General features: G+C 38.8%; 2 protein-coding genes across 8 annotated transcripts; both read right to left on the bottom strand.

Annotated features, from left to right (window-relative positions):
• Positions 1 to 5: 5 nt before the first annotated feature.
• Positions 6 to 13,266, bottom strand: amdhd1 (amidohydrolase domain containing 1). 7 transcript variants are annotated; one of them, XM_053628894.1, is made up of 11 exons: positions 13,234 to 13,266; positions 13,012 to 13,103; positions 5,817 to 5,996; positions 5,566 to 5,672; positions 5,419 to 5,483; positions 4,909 to 5,186; positions 4,430 to 4,655; positions 2,892 to 3,016; positions 2,701 to 2,794; positions 2,444 to 2,604; positions 6 to 799 (listed from the first exon to the last, which is right to left on the bottom strand). In XM_053628894.1, exons 1-11 carry the CDS (start codon positions 13,234 to 13,236, stop codon positions 694 to 696), a joined length of 1,437 nt encoding a protein of 478 aa, XP_053484869.1. In that variant the 5' UTR covers positions 13,237 to 13,266; the 3' UTR covers positions 6 to 693. The 7 variants fall into 7 exon arrangements, with proteins under 7 accessions (XP_053484869.1, XP_053484876.1, XP_053484875.1 ...); XM_053628901.1 differs by lacking the exon at positions 13,012 to 13,103 and having other exon boundaries at positions 5,817 to 5,985; positions 13,234 to 13,248; XM_053628900.1 differs by lacking the exon at positions 13,234 to 13,266 and having other exon boundaries at positions 13,012 to 13,145.
• Positions 13,267 to 14,924: 1,658 nt separating this feature from the next.
• On the bottom strand, positions 14,925 to 19,350 carry snrpf (small nuclear ribonucleoprotein polypeptide F). Its single transcript, XM_053628892.1, has 4 exons — positions 19,229 to 19,350; positions 18,553 to 18,678; positions 16,519 to 16,583; positions 14,925 to 15,164 (listed from the first exon to the last, which is right to left on the bottom strand). Exons 1-4 carry the CDS (start codon positions 19,229 to 19,231, stop codon positions 15,098 to 15,100), a joined length of 261 nt encoding a protein of 86 aa, XP_053484867.1. The 5' UTR covers positions 19,232 to 19,350; the 3' UTR covers positions 14,925 to 15,097.
• Between the last annotated feature and the right edge of the window lie 371 nt (positions 19,351 to 19,721).

Here is a 19,721-nt window from a genome sequence, read left to right as displayed (position 1 = left end):
AAAGCTGAGATTTCTTTTTATTGAATTTATTTATTGCACAGAGCCAGTGCATCACACATACATTTCTGCTTTTTTGTACTGGACATTCTTGGTTTTGTAACTATATAAAATATAAATGTTTTATTCTTGAACGACAAGCTTTTCCTGTATGCGTGTGTAGTATTCTCAAATCCAGCAGTTTCATTCAAAATGTGTGTATATATATATAAATGTAGATCAAATAAATGTGATTTTAAAAAAAATTATAAGTATTGATTCTGTTTTCTGTTGAAAACAGAAAAGTGTGGAATAATCCGCCACATTTTTGCACAGCTTGCTGTCTACTGACTTAACAGTGATATTGCTAATGTCTGTAAAGTACAAACCAATGGCAAAAATGACCTGAGGTGTTATTGGACTACTTCTAAGCTACCTTTTTTTAAGCTACTTTTTTATTTCAGACAAACTCATATGCCTTTGTATACTACATATATTTTAGAGTCATTTTGTATCGTTATTTAAATTATATAATATAATTTATATCTTCACTGAAAGCCCCCTCTACAAAAAAAAGTCATGTGTCTATTTTTTTTTTTGATCAGGGAGTTTGTATTGTAATGTCTGACTTCATAGCACCTTAATAACAGCCGTAAATGTCTTCACATAAACTGTTGATTATCAGCAGCTCTTTGAAATAAAAGAATGTTTCTACATTCAGAGGTCCAAGACCTTGTCATTTTCATAAACAATGTTGCCTTTGATGATAACAAATCTCACCAGCTCCTGATGGCTTCCAAACTGGTAGATAAGATGCTCCCACCTGCACAAAGTAAGAAGAAATGGTGAGACAGTGGACTATTCATCCCATGAGACAGAGTTTCACTGTCTTGTCTATCATGATTCAAAATACTGGTGAGTTGATTTTTGCTTCTCTGAGGTGTTCTGTTTAATATTCATTATAAGTGCTACCTCTTTTTACACACTTGGCAGCAACACCAGTGGTAACGGCATACAGAGCACAAATAGTCCAGAAAGTTAAGCTAATAAGAAGGAAGCGTTATGGCTCTTGTGTCAAACACAAGCCCCACTGATACTGAAAAAGCCACACTGTCCACGATCCATCGGAAGGTAGTTACCATAATCTGCCATATATTATATACATGCACTCTCTCTGCATCCCAATTCGCCTACTACTACTATGTACTAAAAGTATATACTCTGTTTGTGGAAAAAAAAAAAGTATATACTTTTGAGTGTGTAGCAAAAGAGTATGCAAATACTGGAACATACTACTGTAATGTGTCATGTAACAAGAGTCTAGGAACGTTGTTGCCTAGTTATGCACACTGTCACCATAAACACACTCCTTGTTGCATTTCAGTTTTTCTTCATTCATTATTCCTTATAGAATTTATACTATATAATTTAATTTACCATATTCCCTTGATTTTATTTTTTCCACGTTTCATTTACTCCTCTCTAAAATGCGTCCTTGAACTCGGCAAAGCAAACCGTCACAAGACTCCTCAATCATGCAAGGAGTTGTGGGAAATAATAGCTGAAAAAGTGATCCACACTTAGAAAATCTAACGTACATACAGTAGTAGACCATCTGGGTATCTTTGGGATACTCATTTCAACATACTAGATTTGGGACACACTAATTCTAATCTCGGATACTATTTAGGACGGATAGTAGGCGAATTGAGACGCAGGTTCTGGTTTCTATCATGCCTGGCTTGACTGAGGTCTCAAATGCGGGTTAAAATAAATGCCCGTGCACTGTGTTTTGATGTAAATCACAATCATGTCTCAAAATGATTCAGAAGCACATCATGTGTTGCGCTAGCGATGAAGTGACCAGAAACTAATTTCAGTGGGATGAGGAAATATACAAAATAAAATCACGATTGTTGTCCTGATCTGTACTATTAAACTGGTAAGTGTGACATGCTTGTGCATTTCACATGGATGTCAGACCGCAATAGGGGTGGTGATGACACCATATACATAAGATACTGGACTATTTCTTATGTAGTCTAATCATTTAAGGCACAATATTCCATCAAACATTCTTTCCATGTCAATAATTGGGGAAAATGGCACCTTATATTACAAAGCCTGATTTATTTCTTACAATACAATGTTGCACTGGTTTAAAAAGTTTCCATTACTTTTTTAATAAATGTATTAAAAATTCATATTCTTTGTGTCAATATGATCTCGTGAAGTCTGTATCAGGATATGTCTTGTATCATGTCTTTATGTATCATCTCATACCTATCCCTGATCTGTATTTAAATATGGACCATGATACCATAGGTTTGGAAATAAGTTAAAATGTTATCAAACCCAATATAGTAATCCAGTGTTATTTAATAATCCAGTATTTCAGACCATCATGATCATAAATTCTAAACTTTTCCATGTATTAAAGCATGAATGTTGTGGATGTTGTGTGTACCGTGGGGCATTAATGATGAGAAGATCTCCTTGTTTGCCAGGCTCCAGAGATCCATGTGACTGTGAGTGATTTAACGCGTAGGCTGCGTTTATTGTGGCAGCTGCCAGAGCTTCAGGCATCGACATTTTCAACGCCACACAGGCCAAGTGCATCACCATAGGCTACCAAAAAGTATTGTAAAGAGTGTTACACACACAAAGCTAATACACTGTATTTCATCTACATAGTGTTAAAACATGTATGTGTATGTTAGTTACCATTGAGCAACAGTAAGCATTGGGATTAAAGTCACTCCCAAGTGCTACAATAACTCCAGCATCAAGCATATCTCTGGCCCGAGGACATGGAAGCCTGTTTTGATGATAGAAATATTGATTTCTGCTCATTCATGGTTTGCAGTTCTAAGCTTTATTAGCAAGGTTCTACTGTTTTTACTCTAAACATCTACCTGAGAATGTAGGCAGTGGTAGGCAGCAGAACAGCACATGTTTTTGCTCTTGCCATGGCAGCAATGCCCTCATCAGTCACTTCCTCCAGGTGACTTATGGCTAAAGCACCAAGCTCTGCCCCAAGCTAAGATTAGGAGTCAGAGCAAAAAGGGCAAACGCATGTATTGCATTATATTGGTGTTGCATTTAAGCTTTTTCTCTATATGTCTATTTGCCTTTTAATAATAGTGCTTTACTACATGACAGTGCGAGACAATAAAGAACTATTCATACCCTTTGTCACTTTCCCTTTGCATAATGATACCTTTTAAAAGTATTAGTTGTTCTCTGGAACTTGATATTTAGTTTTATGTGAGAGTCAAAGAAACCGATTTTTCTAGTAAGAAAATGATTCCAGTGACCTGTTTCAATACTGTGTTTAAACTGCCCTCATTGACACTGTGGTGGAATTTTGGCCCAATCTTCTTTGCAGAACTGCTTTAGTCCGGCCACACTGGAACCTTTGAGCATTTGGGCATAAACTGCCCCTTTAAGGTCCTGCCACAGCATCTCAATTGGTTCAAGTCAGGACTTTGACTAGGACACTCCAAAACATTAATTTTGCTTTTTTTGAGCTATTCAGTGGTGGGCTTACCCCTATGCTTTGGATCATTGTCTTGCTGCATAATCCAGTTGCTCTTGAGTTTAAATTTACGGATGGAAGACCAGGCATTCTCCTTTAGGATTTTCTGACAGAGAGCAGAATTCATATTTTCCTCAATTATTGTAAGTTGCCCAGGCCCTGAAGCAGCAAAACATCCCCACACCACTGCCACCACCATGCTTGACCGGAGAAATTTTGGAAGGTCAGCCACTGCGGGGAAAGATCACTACTGTGCTGAGTTTTCCCATTTGGAGGTAAATAGCTTTGTAACCCTTCCCAGACTGATGTATGTCACCCTCACCTTCACCCATCACCTTCTTCCTCATCATTTCTGGAATTTCTTTCAACTTTGGCATAGTGTGTTACTGTGTAAGACCTTTTAACCAACTTCATGCTGTTGAAAAAGTTCTATTTAAGTGTTTATTTGATTGAACAGGGTTTGCAGTAATCAAGTTGCATCCAGGCCAGCTGAACTCCATTATAAATGCAGTTTCATAAATTTTGGGAAGTAGTAACTATGGGGGCAAATACATTTTCACACAGGCCCAGTTAGTATTGGATAACTTTTTTTGCTTCAATAAATAACATTATCATTTAAAAACTGTATTTTGTGTTTGCCCAGGTTGCCTTTGTTTTATTTTAGATTTTGTTTTAATTTCTGAACCAATTTAGTAGGAGATACACAAAAATAGAAGAAATCAGAAAAAAACTTTCACAACACTGTATCTAATGGAAAAGCACTTATATGACCGTCAGTCCTTTTAATTTGGTGTAGATTTGAGCCAGATGAAGTGTGTGTTGACTCTCTTTGAAGACCTATGAATACTTTATATACTCAGATATATATACAGTAATATAATACGTATATACATATATTCCTGTATGTATACACACCTGTGCAGAGTTCATAGGATGCAGTTCATCTCCATGAAAGTTGATGTTGAGACCCATGTCCTTCCCAGCCTGGAGAATTTGGCGTGTGGAATTCAGATCAAAAACTCCTTTCTCACAGAACACGTCAATATTGTCTACCTGCAGGTTGCCAGCAGAAATCTGCTTTTGTACAGCAGGCAGCTGCACTGAGAGAATGTCCTCAGTCGCCTCCTCCATAGTCTTACCTCTGAACACGAGCAGAAGTCAAGAGTGTGCGTGAGATTATGAAAATGACAGAGAAAATATGTGGGTTTTATTATGTACTGGATCAGCAGTTCTTAATCCAGTTCTAGCTGCGAACACATAAACCACAGTTCAGCATGAAGATGAAAAACTTAGTGTTAGACTGTATTCCAACACTTATACGTTGGCCTGCTTTGTATATAACAAGAAACCGTATATAAGCAATAATGAAAAAGGACTAGTATTATGTGTTTCACCTGGCCACTGCATGTGCACCGCAGTATGTTGAGGATATCCCAATAGGCATGGTCTTCCTGGCTGCATCTATAACATTCAACATTTTGAGCTCGGTATTGAGCTCCAGTCCATAACCGCTCTTACACTCCACCAGTGTAGTTCCAGCTCTCAGCATGCGCTCTAGACGGCCTTTCAGCCCTTGCAGCAGAGTTTCTGGATTTGTTGCACGTGTGTGTGTCACTGTAAAGTGAATGCCCCCACCGGCCTCATGCACCTGCATGTATGTGGCTCCAGCTAACTACACACACACACACAGTGTGTTAGTATGCATGCCATGACCTACATATCAATTTTGCAAGGAATCTTATTTTCACTGCCCTTAAATACTACATGTATTCTTCTCTGCTTGATATATCGCTTTGCTTGTATTTTTCTCATTTGTAAGTCGCTTTGGATAAAAGCGTCCGCTAAGTGAATAAATGTAAATAAAGTAAGGCGGAACTTGCTGATTGAAGACTTTTAAAATCTACCTTCATTGCAAACTCATGTACTCTGTCCCCAGCCCAAACCGGATGAGTGTGTGCGTCAACCAAACCTGAAAAAAAAAAAATTTAGGTGACTTAATATTATGATCATTTGAATTATACAAAATAGGTGGCTGCAGAATAAGTACTTGCCAGGAAGAACACACATGCCAGTAGCATCCAAAACGTGATCAAATACAGCTTCTCTGAAGCGGGACTCGATGGAGTCTGCAGGTCCCACGGCTTCGATAAGTCCATTACTAGAATCAACACAGACATATAGACAGACACGGCCAATGCATGAGCACAAACATAACACGGTATAATTTCTATTTCATTCCAGTCAAGTGTATACATTCTCATAGAAATATGCCACTCATAACATGCTTTCAGATATGACTTACTGTCCAATGACCACGCTTGCATTCTCAAGAACCGCCAAATTCTGCATCCCATCTTTGGTCAGAAAGTTCTCCCCGTTTTTACACACCATAACCACCTGTTTGGCATTTTTCACTAAAAGCCGGAGACTGTCGGACATTTTGTGGCAGCTTATCCTCTTGAACACGAGCACTGTAGCAGAGCTGAGTTCTCACACACACACACACACACACACACACACACACACACCAGACACATGAAAAAGCAGGTAAATATTTAGCAGAAATGAGGCAAGCTCTAGGGCAAAGGTCTGCAATGGGGAGAGGAACAGAGACGAGAAATAAATGGTTTGTGCTGTGGGGTGGGGGCTGGCTCATAGTAGAGAAGGTAAAAGTAGACATTTTTCATCACATAATTTACACACACTCGAGCTATGACACACTCAATCTCTCAAACCCACAACTCACGTGTTCAGGACGTGAGAGGCCGCAAATGATCTGCCTTTGCCTCTTTTTCTTTATAAAATCATTTGAACAGGCGCCAAAATCTTTTTTCCCCCCAATAAAGTTTTATTGAGAAGAAAAACAAACCGACTGACACACAGCAACAATCATTCACAGTTTTTTTTCTTTTTATACTAACAAAGGAAAACAAAATTAAAAAGTACAAACACCGAAAACAAACTCACCCCCCTACCCCGACTCATCATGGCTAACCAATAACTATTGCTGGTTATATAGATATTGTAGAACCCAACAACAGGCACAAAAATTTAAGTGGGAAATGTCTAACTCCATAAAATATGCAATAAAAGGTTGCCATTTATAAAAAAAAAAAAACTTGTTAGTACAACCCCTCATCGTATACCTTATTTTCTCGAGTTTTAAAAAAAACATCACGTCCTTTAGCCACTGGGAGATAGATGGATATTTAGCAGACTTACAATGCAACAGTAGGGAACATTTTGCTATAAGGGATGTGAACGCGATAACATCCTTTTGTGTCGAGCTCAATGGAACCGAGGCATCAGGAATCCCAAATACAGCAATCAATGGGCAAGGTTTTAAGTCTACTCTGAGAATAGTGGACATGATGGTAAAGAAACCAGACCAAAAACCATGGAGATCAGGGCAGAAGAAAAACATATGGCCAAGATAACAGGGAGAGCCATGGCATTTATCACACTTGTCCTCTACGTCCGGATATATTACAGAAAGTCTCGACTTGGACAGATGGACTCTGTGTAAAACTTTGAAGTGGATAAGTCCAAGACGAGCACAAGAAGTGGTAGACTATACCCTCCCTATAGCACGTTCCCAACACTCTTCACTTATCTGTACTCCTAACTCTGTTTCCCACGCATTCTTAATTTTGGTGCTTGCCTCACTACCTAGCACCAGAATAAAATCATAAATCCTAGACATCATTCCTCTCTGATGTGGATTGTTTGAAAACAAGCTTTCCCAAGCCTGTTCAGGAGGCGCAAAGGGGAAATTAGGAAAACATCTAGAAACGAAATTCCGAATTTGAAAATAACGAAAAGAGATGCGTCACAGGGAGGTCATAAGTAGATGACAGATTGGCAAAGCTATCAAAGACACCATCGGCATACAGATTTCTAACTTGTTTAATGCCCTTGTCATCCCACACTAAAATGTAGAGTCCAAACACGATGGAGGAAATAGGTGGCTGTTGTCTAAAGGACCCAAAGAGGATGCACCTACAAATTTAAAGCGCCGTCTAAATTGATACCAAGTCTCAAGTGTGTTGAGGACAACTTGATTATCAGTACATAGGGAGAGTTTTGTAGGTAGTGAGGAATAAAGTACAGCAGGTAAAGAGGATTCCCTACAAGAAGATACTTCCAATTTACACCAAGAAGATCCAGGAGATTTAACCCAGTAGCAAAGTTTATGGATGTGCGCAGCCCAGTAATAGAATTGAAAATTGGGAAATGCAAGTCCTCCACTCAGTCTACATTTCTGCAAGAAAGATTTACTAACCCTTGGTGGCTTCCCACCCCAAATAAAAGTACTAATTACCTTATCCAATGAATCAAAGAATGATTTTGGCAGAAAAAGAGGAACTTGCTGGAACAAGAAAAGAAACTTCGGTAATATATTCATTTTGACGACATTGATCCTGCCAATTGGAGAAAGGGGTAAGTTACCCCAACTCTGAATGTTGGATTTAACCTTTGAGATAAGGGGAGTGAAATTAGCTGATAAAAGATTAGATAAAGAACGTGTCACGTTGATACCTAGGTATTTAAACCCTGACTGACTAAATCAAAAAGATAGATCTGACTGTTGGAGAGAAAATGCTGCAGTATTGATGGGAAAACAGTTGCTTTTGTCCAAATTTAATTTATAACCAGAGACAACACCGAAGGACTCCAGAACACCCAAGACAGCAGGCATAGAGGCAATAGGATCGGTTACATACAATAACAAATCATCAGCATATAGCGACAATTTGTATTCTACACCATATCGAACTACTACTTTAAACAAGGGAGAAGATCTTAATACGATAGACAGAGGCCCGATAGCGACAGCAAAAAGCAAAGGGGATAAAGGACTGCCTTGGCGACACCCACGTCCGAGAGCAAAATAAAAAAATCCGAATAAATATCGTTTGTCTGAACCCTGGCTTTAGGGGGTGAGTAAGGAGGCTAATCCAAGATATAAACTTATCCCCGAATCCGAACTTCCTCAAGACTGCAAACAAATACTCCCACTCAAGCCTATCAAATGCTTTTCCAGCATCTAAAGAAATCACAATCTCAGGAAGCTCAGCCAAATGCTTTAAATAAATTATATTAAAGAGTGTACGGGTATTGAAAAACAATTGACGTCCCTTTATAAAACTGTTCTACTCTTCTGATATAATATAAGGGAGTACATTCTCTAAACGAGATGCCATTACTTTCACCAACACCTTTACATCTGCATTAAGCAGAGACAGCGGTCTATAAGAACCACAGGAGGTTGGATCCTTACCCTCCTTAAGAAGGAGGGCTATCGTGGCTTGTGTCAGAGTTGGAGGCAAAGACCTACATTGCAAGGATTTGTTGAACATAGCCAAAAGCAATGGAGCTAATTTTCCAATAAACATTTTAAAAAATTCAATTGGAAACCCGTCCGGGCCAGGAGCTTTGTTAGATTGCATAGTTTTAACTGAATTTAAAATTTCTTCAAGAGAGAGTGGGGAGTCCAGTTGCATGGCAGTATTTGAATCAATAACAGGGTTACAAAGGTTTTGAAGAAATGCATTCACTTTAGTACTGTCTGTAGGAAATTCGGATTTATAAAGCAAAGAGTAAAACGATTTAAAAGTAGCATTAATTTCCATGGGATCTGTAGTGACAATATTATAAGTGTTTTTAACACTAGGTATGAGACAGGAAGTGGCCTGTCGCCGTAGCTGATGTGCCAGTAAACGACTCGGCTTGTCGCTATGTTCATAGTATGAACCACGAGTACGTAACAACAAGCGTTCCGCCTCTTTAGTCGAAATAAGATTAAATTCTGCCTGTAAGTCGAGACACTGTTTAAGAAGTTATGGAGAGGGGTTCAATGCATATCTCTGATTAACCCTAGCAGTGTGCTTTTTATTACAGAGAGCAGAGTAAGAAATAATCTGCCCTCTGATATAGGATTTAAGTGTCTCCCATAACAATGAATAAGAGGTGGAGTCATTCTGATTGAAGAAAAGAAAGTCATCAATAGAAGTGGAAACGAACTCACAGAATTCACTGTCTGCCAAAAGAAGAGAATTAAATCTCCAAGAAATTACAATACCCAGATAGTCAGAAGAAACTACACAAGAATCAAGAGTGCTGTCTATAAAAAATAATCAATCCTCGAATAGGAATGATGCACCTGGGAGAAGAAAGAAAACTTTTTAAGAGAGGGGTTACGGGATCTCCAGGGATCAATGAGACCATTCTGACACATAAAATCGGAAAATGTTTTAGAAATAGCAGATTGATTCAGAGTACGGGGATTAGACCGATCTAAGTTTGGGTCAAAAACACAGTTCAAATCTCCCCCGAAAATCAACAGGCGAGTATTTAAGAAAGGGAGATTGCTCAACAATCTATTAGCAAATTCCACATCATCAAAGTTTGGAGCGTATACATTTACCAACAACACCTGTCTTTGCATTAGAGTACTGGCAACTATAATATATCTACCGTTCACATCAGCAATAATGTTAGTGGAGGAAAACTGTGACCTTTTGCCAATTAAAATAGCGACCCCTCTTGCCTTCGAATTAAAGCTCGAGTGGACTCACCCAAGGGCAGTGTAACCTATGATGATCTTTAATATGTAGGTGAGTCTCCTGTAAAAATACTATATCGGAGTTTAAACATTTTAAATGTGTAAAAACCTTAGATCTCTTGACATGTTTACCCATACCTCTGACGTTCCAACTAATAAATCTTAAAGGCGTGCCTGTCCCAGCTATGCTGGGATCCATATTACTACTAACCATTTAAATAAAGTAAACCAAAGGGATATAAATAGCCAATTAGAGCCGAAGTGGGACCTCCTCCCCCTCCCCCCATCAATCCCCCAAACACACACACACCCAAAGTCTCCATAAAACAAAGGAGACAGCAGTGTTTCCCAAAATAACCAAAAGTTGTCCACAATGTGAAAACAACTCGGAGAGTAAGCTGAACTAACCAACAAAATTACCAAAACAAAAAGTTCCAGTAAGAGAAAAGGCCCCTACTGACTTCAAGTCTGATAAACAGTCTGTGCACAATAACAAATATAATGTCCTTAACTTTTAAAGACTTATAACAAATAATATAACAGTGTAGCACGTAAAGCCGAGGAAAAAACACTAATAAAATTAAATAAACAGAAATTCTAACCCAGTCAGAGCATCAAAACAGAGAACCACATTAATACAGAAGTACATTTAAGAGGAATGAGTCCACAAAATCTAGGTGAAGTAATGTGACAATATCTTCAATAAAAATCTGAATAGTGTAGGGCTGGAAGGCAGAGTGCAAAAAATAAAAGGAGAGCGAAAAAGACGTCGCTGTATAGGTGATGCAGTTCCCCCCGATATCAAGAGTTTAACATAATCTCCTGCTTCCTCCGCTGAAATAAAGTCCTTTTGAACACCGTTATATGTAATGCGAAGCCGAGCTGGGTGAAGTATTCCATAGCGTGCACCCTCAATACCACGAAGTTGATGCCAAACCTCGTTAAATGCAGCCTGGGCCCGGGCTGTCTTGGCTGTGTAGTCAGGGAAAACGGAGATGGTCAAATCCCACACTTTAATCCGCTGGAGCTCTCTTGCACAGCATAAAATGTCAACACAGTCACTGTGATAGTGGAATTTGCACACAATAGCTCGTGGTCGTTCACCAGGCTTGGGCTTCGACTGAAGGGTCCAGTGGGACCGGTCCAAAACCGGTTCCTTCTTCAGACCAAACACCTCTTTTAACAAGGCCGCTACAGCAGCAGTTGTACATGTGTCAGCACCCTCTGGAACTCCCACTATCCTAACGTTATTGCGCCGTGACCTCAACTCCAAATCCTCACATTTATTCTCTAATTGAGTCACGGTCGCAGTGAGAGACTCTATAGTAGTCTTCATGTGAGCTATGTCATCAGTGCAACCGGAGAGTGCGTGCTCCATTTCCACAACAGTACCTTTCAGTAGTAGCTGCGTTCACATGGACAACAATAATCCACTCTTAATCCGATTAAGGCCATACTTTGATTAAGAAACTACCATGTAAACAGCAATTTTTACTTACCTTAATCAAATTAAGGTCATAATCGAATTAAGCTCTAATCGAATCAAGACAGGTGGAGTACTTCTGTTTTAGTCGCATTATGGACGTGTATTACAGACATGTAAACACCTTAATCACATTATGAACGTCGTGGAGAGTTTTCACCGCATTTTGCGACAGGACACGATCACACACGGCAGTTTTACGTTTTACGGCGAACAAAAGAGTTCGGCCGCGTCCCAAACCGCATACTTTCCTACTATAGGCCTGTAGTGGGGGAAAATACATGTCTCTCGGCTACTATATAGACGGTAATTACGCGGTTTGAGACGCAGCCCACGGCTTCAAGCAGTTGTCTATTAGCACGTACAGCATGACACTTAGATTAACAGCGGGCTGTTAATCTAATTACGTTCTATAACATGTAAAACAGGAACATGACAGGAGTATTCTAAACGCGACTCATGTAAACACCTTAATCACATTATTATCTTACTCAGAGTAAGGTCAATAGTTAGATTACTGCTGCCCATGTAAACGCTGATATGGTAGCCTCGGTAGCAACTTTATCACTAGCCAGCTGTGTTTTCACGGCCTGCAGGTCAAGCTGGATAGTAGACAGCGCATCCCCGAGAGTCTCCTGGAGCTCCTTTTTAAAAAAATATAGGCGATGTCCTTCCTCGGTGAAGCCAGCAGCTCGAGCCTGAGTGCGGTGAAGTCAGGGTCACCGCTCGGCGACGCGGATTCAGGGGAAGAAGGGGACTCGCTCGCGGCGCGCACACTAGGCCTCAGTCGTGTCTGAATGGTACCACAGGTTTTCATATTCTTTCCAGACATTTTAACGTGCTACAAAATTAAAAGTGCAAACAAAGAAACGGAGTAGAATAAGTCAAAATATATTGTATGACCGAAAAGCGCTAATTAATTCGAATTTTAATCGAAATCAGCAGAGCCTCCAACTTCGCGTCCTACTCCATCGAACTCCGAATTCGAACAGGCGCTGAAATCTTTATTGTTTTAAACATTCCGCAGATTTAAACTATTTAACCTGGGCAATTTGACTTATGCAAAACAAATAACAAAAAGTGGTAACAATTTTCAGTTAGGTTAGGTGATATAATATTGATGTTGTGGTACATTTTTTAACACTATTTTTACTCAGAAATGTGGCTGACTTAATTTTAAATTTTAATTATATATACTGTATTCTTCAAAAAACAGCTAAAGACCCACCTCTTTTCTAGAACTCAATTAAAGATCTTGTATGGTAGCACTATTTGTATTGTTCTCCGCTTGATAGATCGCTTTGCTTGTATTTCCTCATTTGAAAGTCACTTTGGATAAAAGCGTCTGCCAAATGAATAAATGTAAATGTATTCTCTCAGATGAGATAATACTTGCTGCAAAACCAAAAGTCCAGGGGGTGGAGTCGGATCTGATCCAGCCCCTCCTACCTGGCAGAGAGACACCTCTGTGGACGTTGTTCTGTTAAAGGTGTTGGATTGAGTCCATCTCCAAACTGGGCCACTGTCAGCAATCCTAAATACTGTGGTGGACAAAACAACAGAAATCTGTAGCAATATATTAGCAATAACCTGATAACTCCACCCTCCAGAACATCCTTTCTGGAATGTTTTCATACAAATACCGAAAGTTACTTGCATTCCCACACTAACCATTCACCCATCCATCCATTTTCTGTACAGCTTGTCCTACACAGGGTCACGGGGAGACTGGAGCCTGTCCCAGGGAACTCTCTGCACAAGGCAGAGGACACCCTGGACCAGGTGCCAACCCATCAAAGGGTCACATTCACACACCCATTCACGCTATGGACAATTTAGAGATGCCAATCAGCCTACAGTGCATGTGTTTGGACTGGGGGGAGGAAACCAAAGTATACGGAGGATACCCCCGAAGCAGAGGGAGAACATGGGAATTCCTTCCACACTAACCACTCTTAGTAAAGTTTTTTTTTGAGCAAAGGAAAAAATACTTTTTTTTTTTTAATTGCTCAGGATTTAGGCTTTGTCCTTACGTCTCTTCCTGCATTAGCGTTTGATATATAGGATTGGTATAAAATAGTAGACCTTCCACACAGGTGGTTAACAGTTGAAGTGGGTGTGTTATAGCAGGAAAAACACCATAATGTGCAGGAAATTTGGTACCAGGACCAGGGTTAAGAAGGTGTGAGCTCAACCTAATGTATCCCACCTGTGCAGCTGAATAATTGCGATTTATTCACTACAAAATTAAGGTTATCTTGTCGACCACCTATATATTTTGTGTATTGTGAAAATGTTGTTACACATCAACAATACACACAACTCTTTTTCTGAGGACCTCAGAAATCTCCTTCATTCCTGCCATGATACACTTCCACAAACATGTGTTGCGAAGATAAATCCCTATTCTTTAAATAAAACAGGGTGCTCACTCACACCTGATTGTTATGCCAATGATTGAAAATACCTGATTTCACCTTAAAATTAATTGCTAATGCTGGAGATTCACATACTTTAACCACTCACACACATAATATTGGATCATTTTCCTCAATAAATAAATGACCAAGTATAATATTTGTGACTCATTTGTTTAACTGGGTTCTCTTTATCTATTTTTAAGATTTTTGTAAAAATCTGATGTTTTAAGTCATATTTATGCAGAAATATAGAAAGTTCTAACAAACTTTCATGTATCACTGTACATATTTTTAATTTACAATATACCCCAGCTCAAGTTCAAAAGTAGTTCAATGCCACAGGAAATTCCCACACCTGGCAATGAGATAACACGTGTTGAGAACTTCACCAGTGGCAAATGAAGTTGCTCTTGTAAAGAATATCTATGCCTACGTGATGGGTACGTTTGCAAGTTCCATACAAGACACTGCTCACGACACAGGACATTAAAGCCACCATCAATGTAATTTCCTCTTCTAGAGGACAGTTTCTTCAAAAGAATACCATGAAATTAAATAATTCATCTAAATTGAAATTCTACATTGTGAAATATTCCCAAAGATGGCTTTGTGATGTGTCTCACAGTTAGGGCTGAGCCATATCGCATCGTATATGATGATGATATACCATGATATGACCATGATATACCGGTACAATTACTCCCCGTGATCAGAATTTGCTCATATTTACCAAGGGTGCCAGTATTAATGGAGGGCGCTGTACATCACCCATCCATACTCACAGTCCACTAACCTGCCTGCATTCTTTAAATGTGACTGCACGGTTTGCTCAAGAGAGGCATAAACCTTACAAAATCAATCCTATGACAGGTGCAGTCTCTTACAGAGTAACTATCGGAAAATGCAAGTATGTAATTCATTCATTCAAGAAAACAAGCAAAATACAAAATGCATAATTTTATTTGCACCATTGTACAACCAGGAATTATGCTTTTATAGTGTAAAAAAACCCAACACATGAATTCACAAAAACAGAAAAGAAACAAAACTAAACTTCACATATAACTAAGACAAACTAAACCATACATTTTCAACCCCAAATCCATAATCCCACATTATTCTCGCATCTCTCCGTCCTCTTCCTCTTCTTCTACTCCTCGTATATACAAAACATTGTTACACCTAAGAGACAGACGAAATGGATTAGGTGAGCTTTAGGAAGAATCACAATTGTGTAATTGTAGAACACACAAAGATGTGACATTGAAATGAAAGATTTGTGTATTGAACTCTACAAATTAATAAATAATTACAATGAAATAAAGAGTAATAAACAGTATATTGGATTAAATGGTGCTTTGGATTAATATGGGGTTGTTTTCAAGAATTGCACAGAATTTAACAAGTATACAGAAGCAAGTGTACCTTGATCAATGTCAATTCATGACAAACTCTCAGTGAGGAGCTTCTTGGACAGTTTCTGTTTGACTAACTGCTTCCACATTAGCTAATGAAAAACTTTCCATTACTCCAACTACAGGTAATTGCACAGATTCATTTTCTTTTGTGAAGTTACGATAAATACATAAGACTCTGCTATAGAATCAATAAACTTGGTGGAATGAACTTCCAACATCAGTCCGGACCACAGAATCTGTCACTATCGTCAAAAACAGCTAAAGACCCACTTCTTCCGTGAACACCTAATTAACCCCTAAAATGCCAACCCCACATTATCCTTAAAAAAAATAAAAACCTTACTCTGGTACTTACACCTCTAATCTGTGTACTTAGTTTCTCTAGAACTCAAATAAAAGATCTTGTATGGTAACACTATGTGTATTGTTCTCCACTTGATATATCGCTTTGCTTGTATTTCCTCATTTGTAAGCCGCTTTGGATAAAAGCGTGTGCTAAATGTAAATAATAAATGTAAACGTAAACAAAGAAATGTATTCATTCTAACAAATAGTGCACAGAACCGATATCACTAGAATGAATGCGATATACATACTTTAAGATGAAATTAACCTCTTTCAGTTTAAATATTGACTGGTCTATTTTCACTTGAGTTAAGTCAACACCATTCAACTGCCTGCTGATAGTGGTGTCGGTCATGAGTGATTTGTTGCCATCTAATGACGCCAGTGCAGCAGCGCTTTAGTCCTTTAGTCTGCTCTGTCAGCTTTCTAACCTGCTCTTCGGTCTCCTCTGCCTCAAACGGATTACATTCCAAACCTTCAGCTTTCATGCTAATACTACAGACGAAGCCATCATGCGCGTCACCTCATTGGCTCAGCTACCTAGTGAGCTATAGGCCACTGACCACACCCCCTGACTCAGTGTGACACGGTCATTCATATACACATTGTGGAATGCTTAAATGAAAATCCTACCTTTAAACAGTACTAGTCTTCATGTGACGTCAGAGCAGCACACAACCGCTAAAATCTCACAGGAATAACAAACCGAAATCCTGTGTACTATTTAACAGTGTGAATGCAATATGTGGAAAGTGTTTGAAATATGCCGTTACCTGATTAACACCTCCCCGAGGTGACCCGCCAAAGCTCCATCCACATACTCCTCTGTGTTCGCCAACTGAACATTAAACAAGGGAGAAGAAAACGGTCATTGTAATTATAGTGTTTCAAGAGTTTGAGTAAGTAATAAATATATATGGTATTCACCAGGGTAGCGTACACTTTATTAATGGGGTATATACATTTATTTCTAGAAAATAAGATTATTGATGTAGATCTCTGACCATTACTGCTTGTTTTTTTTTTTGTTTGGTTTTTTTTAACTTGGCTGCTACGGAAGCCCCAATTGTTTCTTTCTTTCTTATTTTCTCATGATCACAACATAATTTTCTCGTGATCTCCACATAACAAAAGGTCTCGTGATCTCGATTTAATTTTTTCATGATCTTGACGTAACATTTGTGCAAATTGTCACATTATTATAAACCTGCTTCACGTACACGGATGATTATTTTCGAATGTGTATTACACACAGTTGCTAAAAATATATGCACAAGTCTCATTCTTTATACAGTAGATATTATAGAATTAAAGCTAAAGCTTGAATGACTAAAACTCTTTGTGAAGAAAAAGTACATACATTTGAGTGAGTAGCAAAAGAGTACGCAAGCACTGGGATATTAATACGTCGAGTAACGGAAGAGAACGTTGTTACCCAGAAGAGAACACCATCACCGTAAACACACTCCGCGTTGCATTTCAGCTTTTCTTCATTCATTATTCCTTTTATAATTTTGCATTGAGTTTCGAAAGTATTGCCCTCTAAAGAGAAAGCTCTAAAAGTTTTGCCTCCGTGCACATTCGGCTCTAAAATGTATTGGCACACGATCTGTTCGGCTCTCAGAAGTATTGGCACCCTATCCGGCTGGCGCTCAAAAGTATTGCCACCCTGCACGGCCAGCTCTCAAAAGTACTGGCACCCTTGACGGTCGGCTCTAAAAAGTATCGGCGCACTACACGGCCGGCTCCAACAGTGCTGGCACCCTATCTGCCCAGCTCTCGCAAGTATTGGCACCTTACACTGTCGGCTCTCGAAAGTATTGGCGCCCGTCCCTGTTTCGCCAACGCAAGCACCACTCACATTTTTTTCAGGAAATGTATCGGTCTACTTTAATTTACCATTCCCTTGATTTATTTTTCCACATTTCATTTACACTGCTCTAAAATGTGTCCTTGAACTCGGCGAAGCAAACCGTCACAAAACTCCTCTTCCTCCATCGCGCAATGAGTTGTGGGTAATATTAGCTAAAAAAAAGTGTCCACAGGTCCACACGTCAAAAAATCTACCAGAAATAGTAGACCATCCGGGTACCTCTGGGATGCTCATTTCAACATACTACGATTTTGGAAACACTAATTCTAATCTCGGATATTATTTATGACGGACAATAGGCGAATTTGGACACAGATAAGATCTTTCCAAAACACTTAGCATTGCTTGGCTCTATAGTACAGTTATAGAAAGGAAATGATTGATAAGTATAATTATGTTGTGATGATAAATCCTATATAAATCAAAATAATTTAATATTTTAGCATGTTCAAAGTAGACACCATTTTGCCTAGAATTTCCAGAAATGTATTCTTGGCATTTTCTCAAACAATTTATTGAGTTCCCACCTATGCTGGACACTTATTGGCTGCTTTTCGGAATATTTCACTCCAAGGCATCCATTTAAAAATATATATTTTTTGTAAATAAAATTTTGGTTTTCTAATGAAAGAAATGAATATGTTGGCACAATTATATTTGTCTACAACACTGATTTCAAACATTTAATCATACACCTTCAGATCAAAAGGTTTTTAAAATCATGAGAAACATTTCAGTCGAGTGACTCAAAACTTTTGACCAGTAATGTGTATATATAGCTCATTCTGGAGCCATGGCACTCAAATTTTAACACATTAAGCACTTATGACCTGTATTAGATTGTCCTGTTTACACATTAGGGACTGATGGGGGTTTTTTCATGTCAGGTGCTATATGTGCATGTAGAATGAATGTGTGTACACCAATACAGTACCTGCATGTTCATGTATCCATCCACAGATACCAAGTAACCCTTGTACTCCATCCCCCACTTCAACTTCACCATCACTGGTTTCCCCGTCAGACCGTTCAGGAAAGGCTTCGGATTCAATGGCAAACTCTGAAAATGAAAGTGTTTTGTTTTTTAATATATATATATATATATATATATATATATATATATATATATATATATATATATATATATATAAGTGGCTGAAACACCTTAAAAATGGTTGGTAAGAAAGCAAAACTAGTTTCTCAACGGGTCACATGAAAGGTGGTCCAATGGATGAACTGCCAGTTATTAGCCAATCATAAAGCAGGAGGCGGGGTTTGCCGAAATACTGGTGGGGGGAAAAAACCCACCGTACTAGCTATTAAAGCCAGTCTCGCTACCTAGTAATCTTCGAAACAACACATCATACGAACCTCTGCCGTAATAGACATTAAAGTGCGAAGTACACCAAGTATTTCTGTAGTTATCACAAAGACAGTAAGATGATAAATACTGCTGGATGATAGAAACGAAACGCTTACGTTGTGAGCCACAGCCGGCTAGTTTGCTAATCAACTAGCGAACCTGGTAATGCATTTAAAAAAAAAACCTTTTCAGACTGACGTGAAGAATGAAGCTGTACACAAAGCGAAAAAGAGTTGACATGACTTACCATGTTTATAAAGGTAAATTGGGTTTCAATACCAAAAAATAATTCTTTCAAAAAGCATCTGTTTCAGAAGCACACTCGCATGCCTTGCCGCCAGGAAAGGGAAGGACAACGAATGACCTTTGAACCGGAAGCGCAGAGAAGGTGAAGTACAGCGACCGCTCCTGTCCTGGCGTGCACAATGAACACATCCTCTACCTTGTAGTAGATATATATAAACTATAACAAAATATGATATATCCTATTTTGTTATAGTTTGCCATAACATGCACTTTATGGTGTAGCTATATATTTCGATATGTAGTTACACAACGTGTAAAATTGGCATATAGTTACAAAAAAAAAAAATTCTTCCGTCGAGTTTTTTTTTTCTTTTCATTTTGCGACCAACAGAGGGCGTCTGATTACTACTATATGACCAACACTGTATGGCCAAAGGTTTGTGGACACCTGGACTCGTATACGTGTTTCTTCCTCAAATTGTTGCCACAAAGTT

Source organism: Ictalurus furcatus, chromosome 7, assembly GCF_023375685.1.
Source record: "Ictalurus furcatus strain D&B chromosome 7, Billie_1.0, whole genome shotgun sequence".
NCBI classification, from domain to species: Eukaryota; Metazoa; Chordata; class Actinopteri; order Siluriformes; family Ictaluridae; genus Ictalurus; species Ictalurus furcatus.
This window is presented reverse-complemented; position numbering and strand designations above follow the sequence as displayed.

Excerpts from the sequence above, each read along its gene's own strand:
- snrpf (XM_053628892.1), bottom strand. Across the intron at positions 16,584-18,552 it reads ATGGATACATGAACATGCAG|TTGGCGAACACAGAGGAGTA; the intron begins GTACTGTATTGG and ends TTTAATGTTCAG. Across the intron at positions 15,165-16,518 it reads CTCGGGGAGGTGTTAATCAG|GTGTAACAATGTTTTGTATA; the intron begins GTAACGGCATAT and ends TCTGTCTCTTAG.
- amdhd1 (XM_053628894.1), bottom strand. Across the intron at positions 5,673-5,816 it reads GCAAGCGTGGTCATTGGACA|TAATGGACTTATCGAAGCCG; the intron begins GTAAGTCATATC and ends TGTTGATTCTAG. Across the intron at positions 5,484-5,565 it reads TGGCATGTGTGTTCTTCCTG|GTTTGGTTGACGCACACACT; the intron begins GCAAGTACTTAT and ends TTTTTTTTTCAG.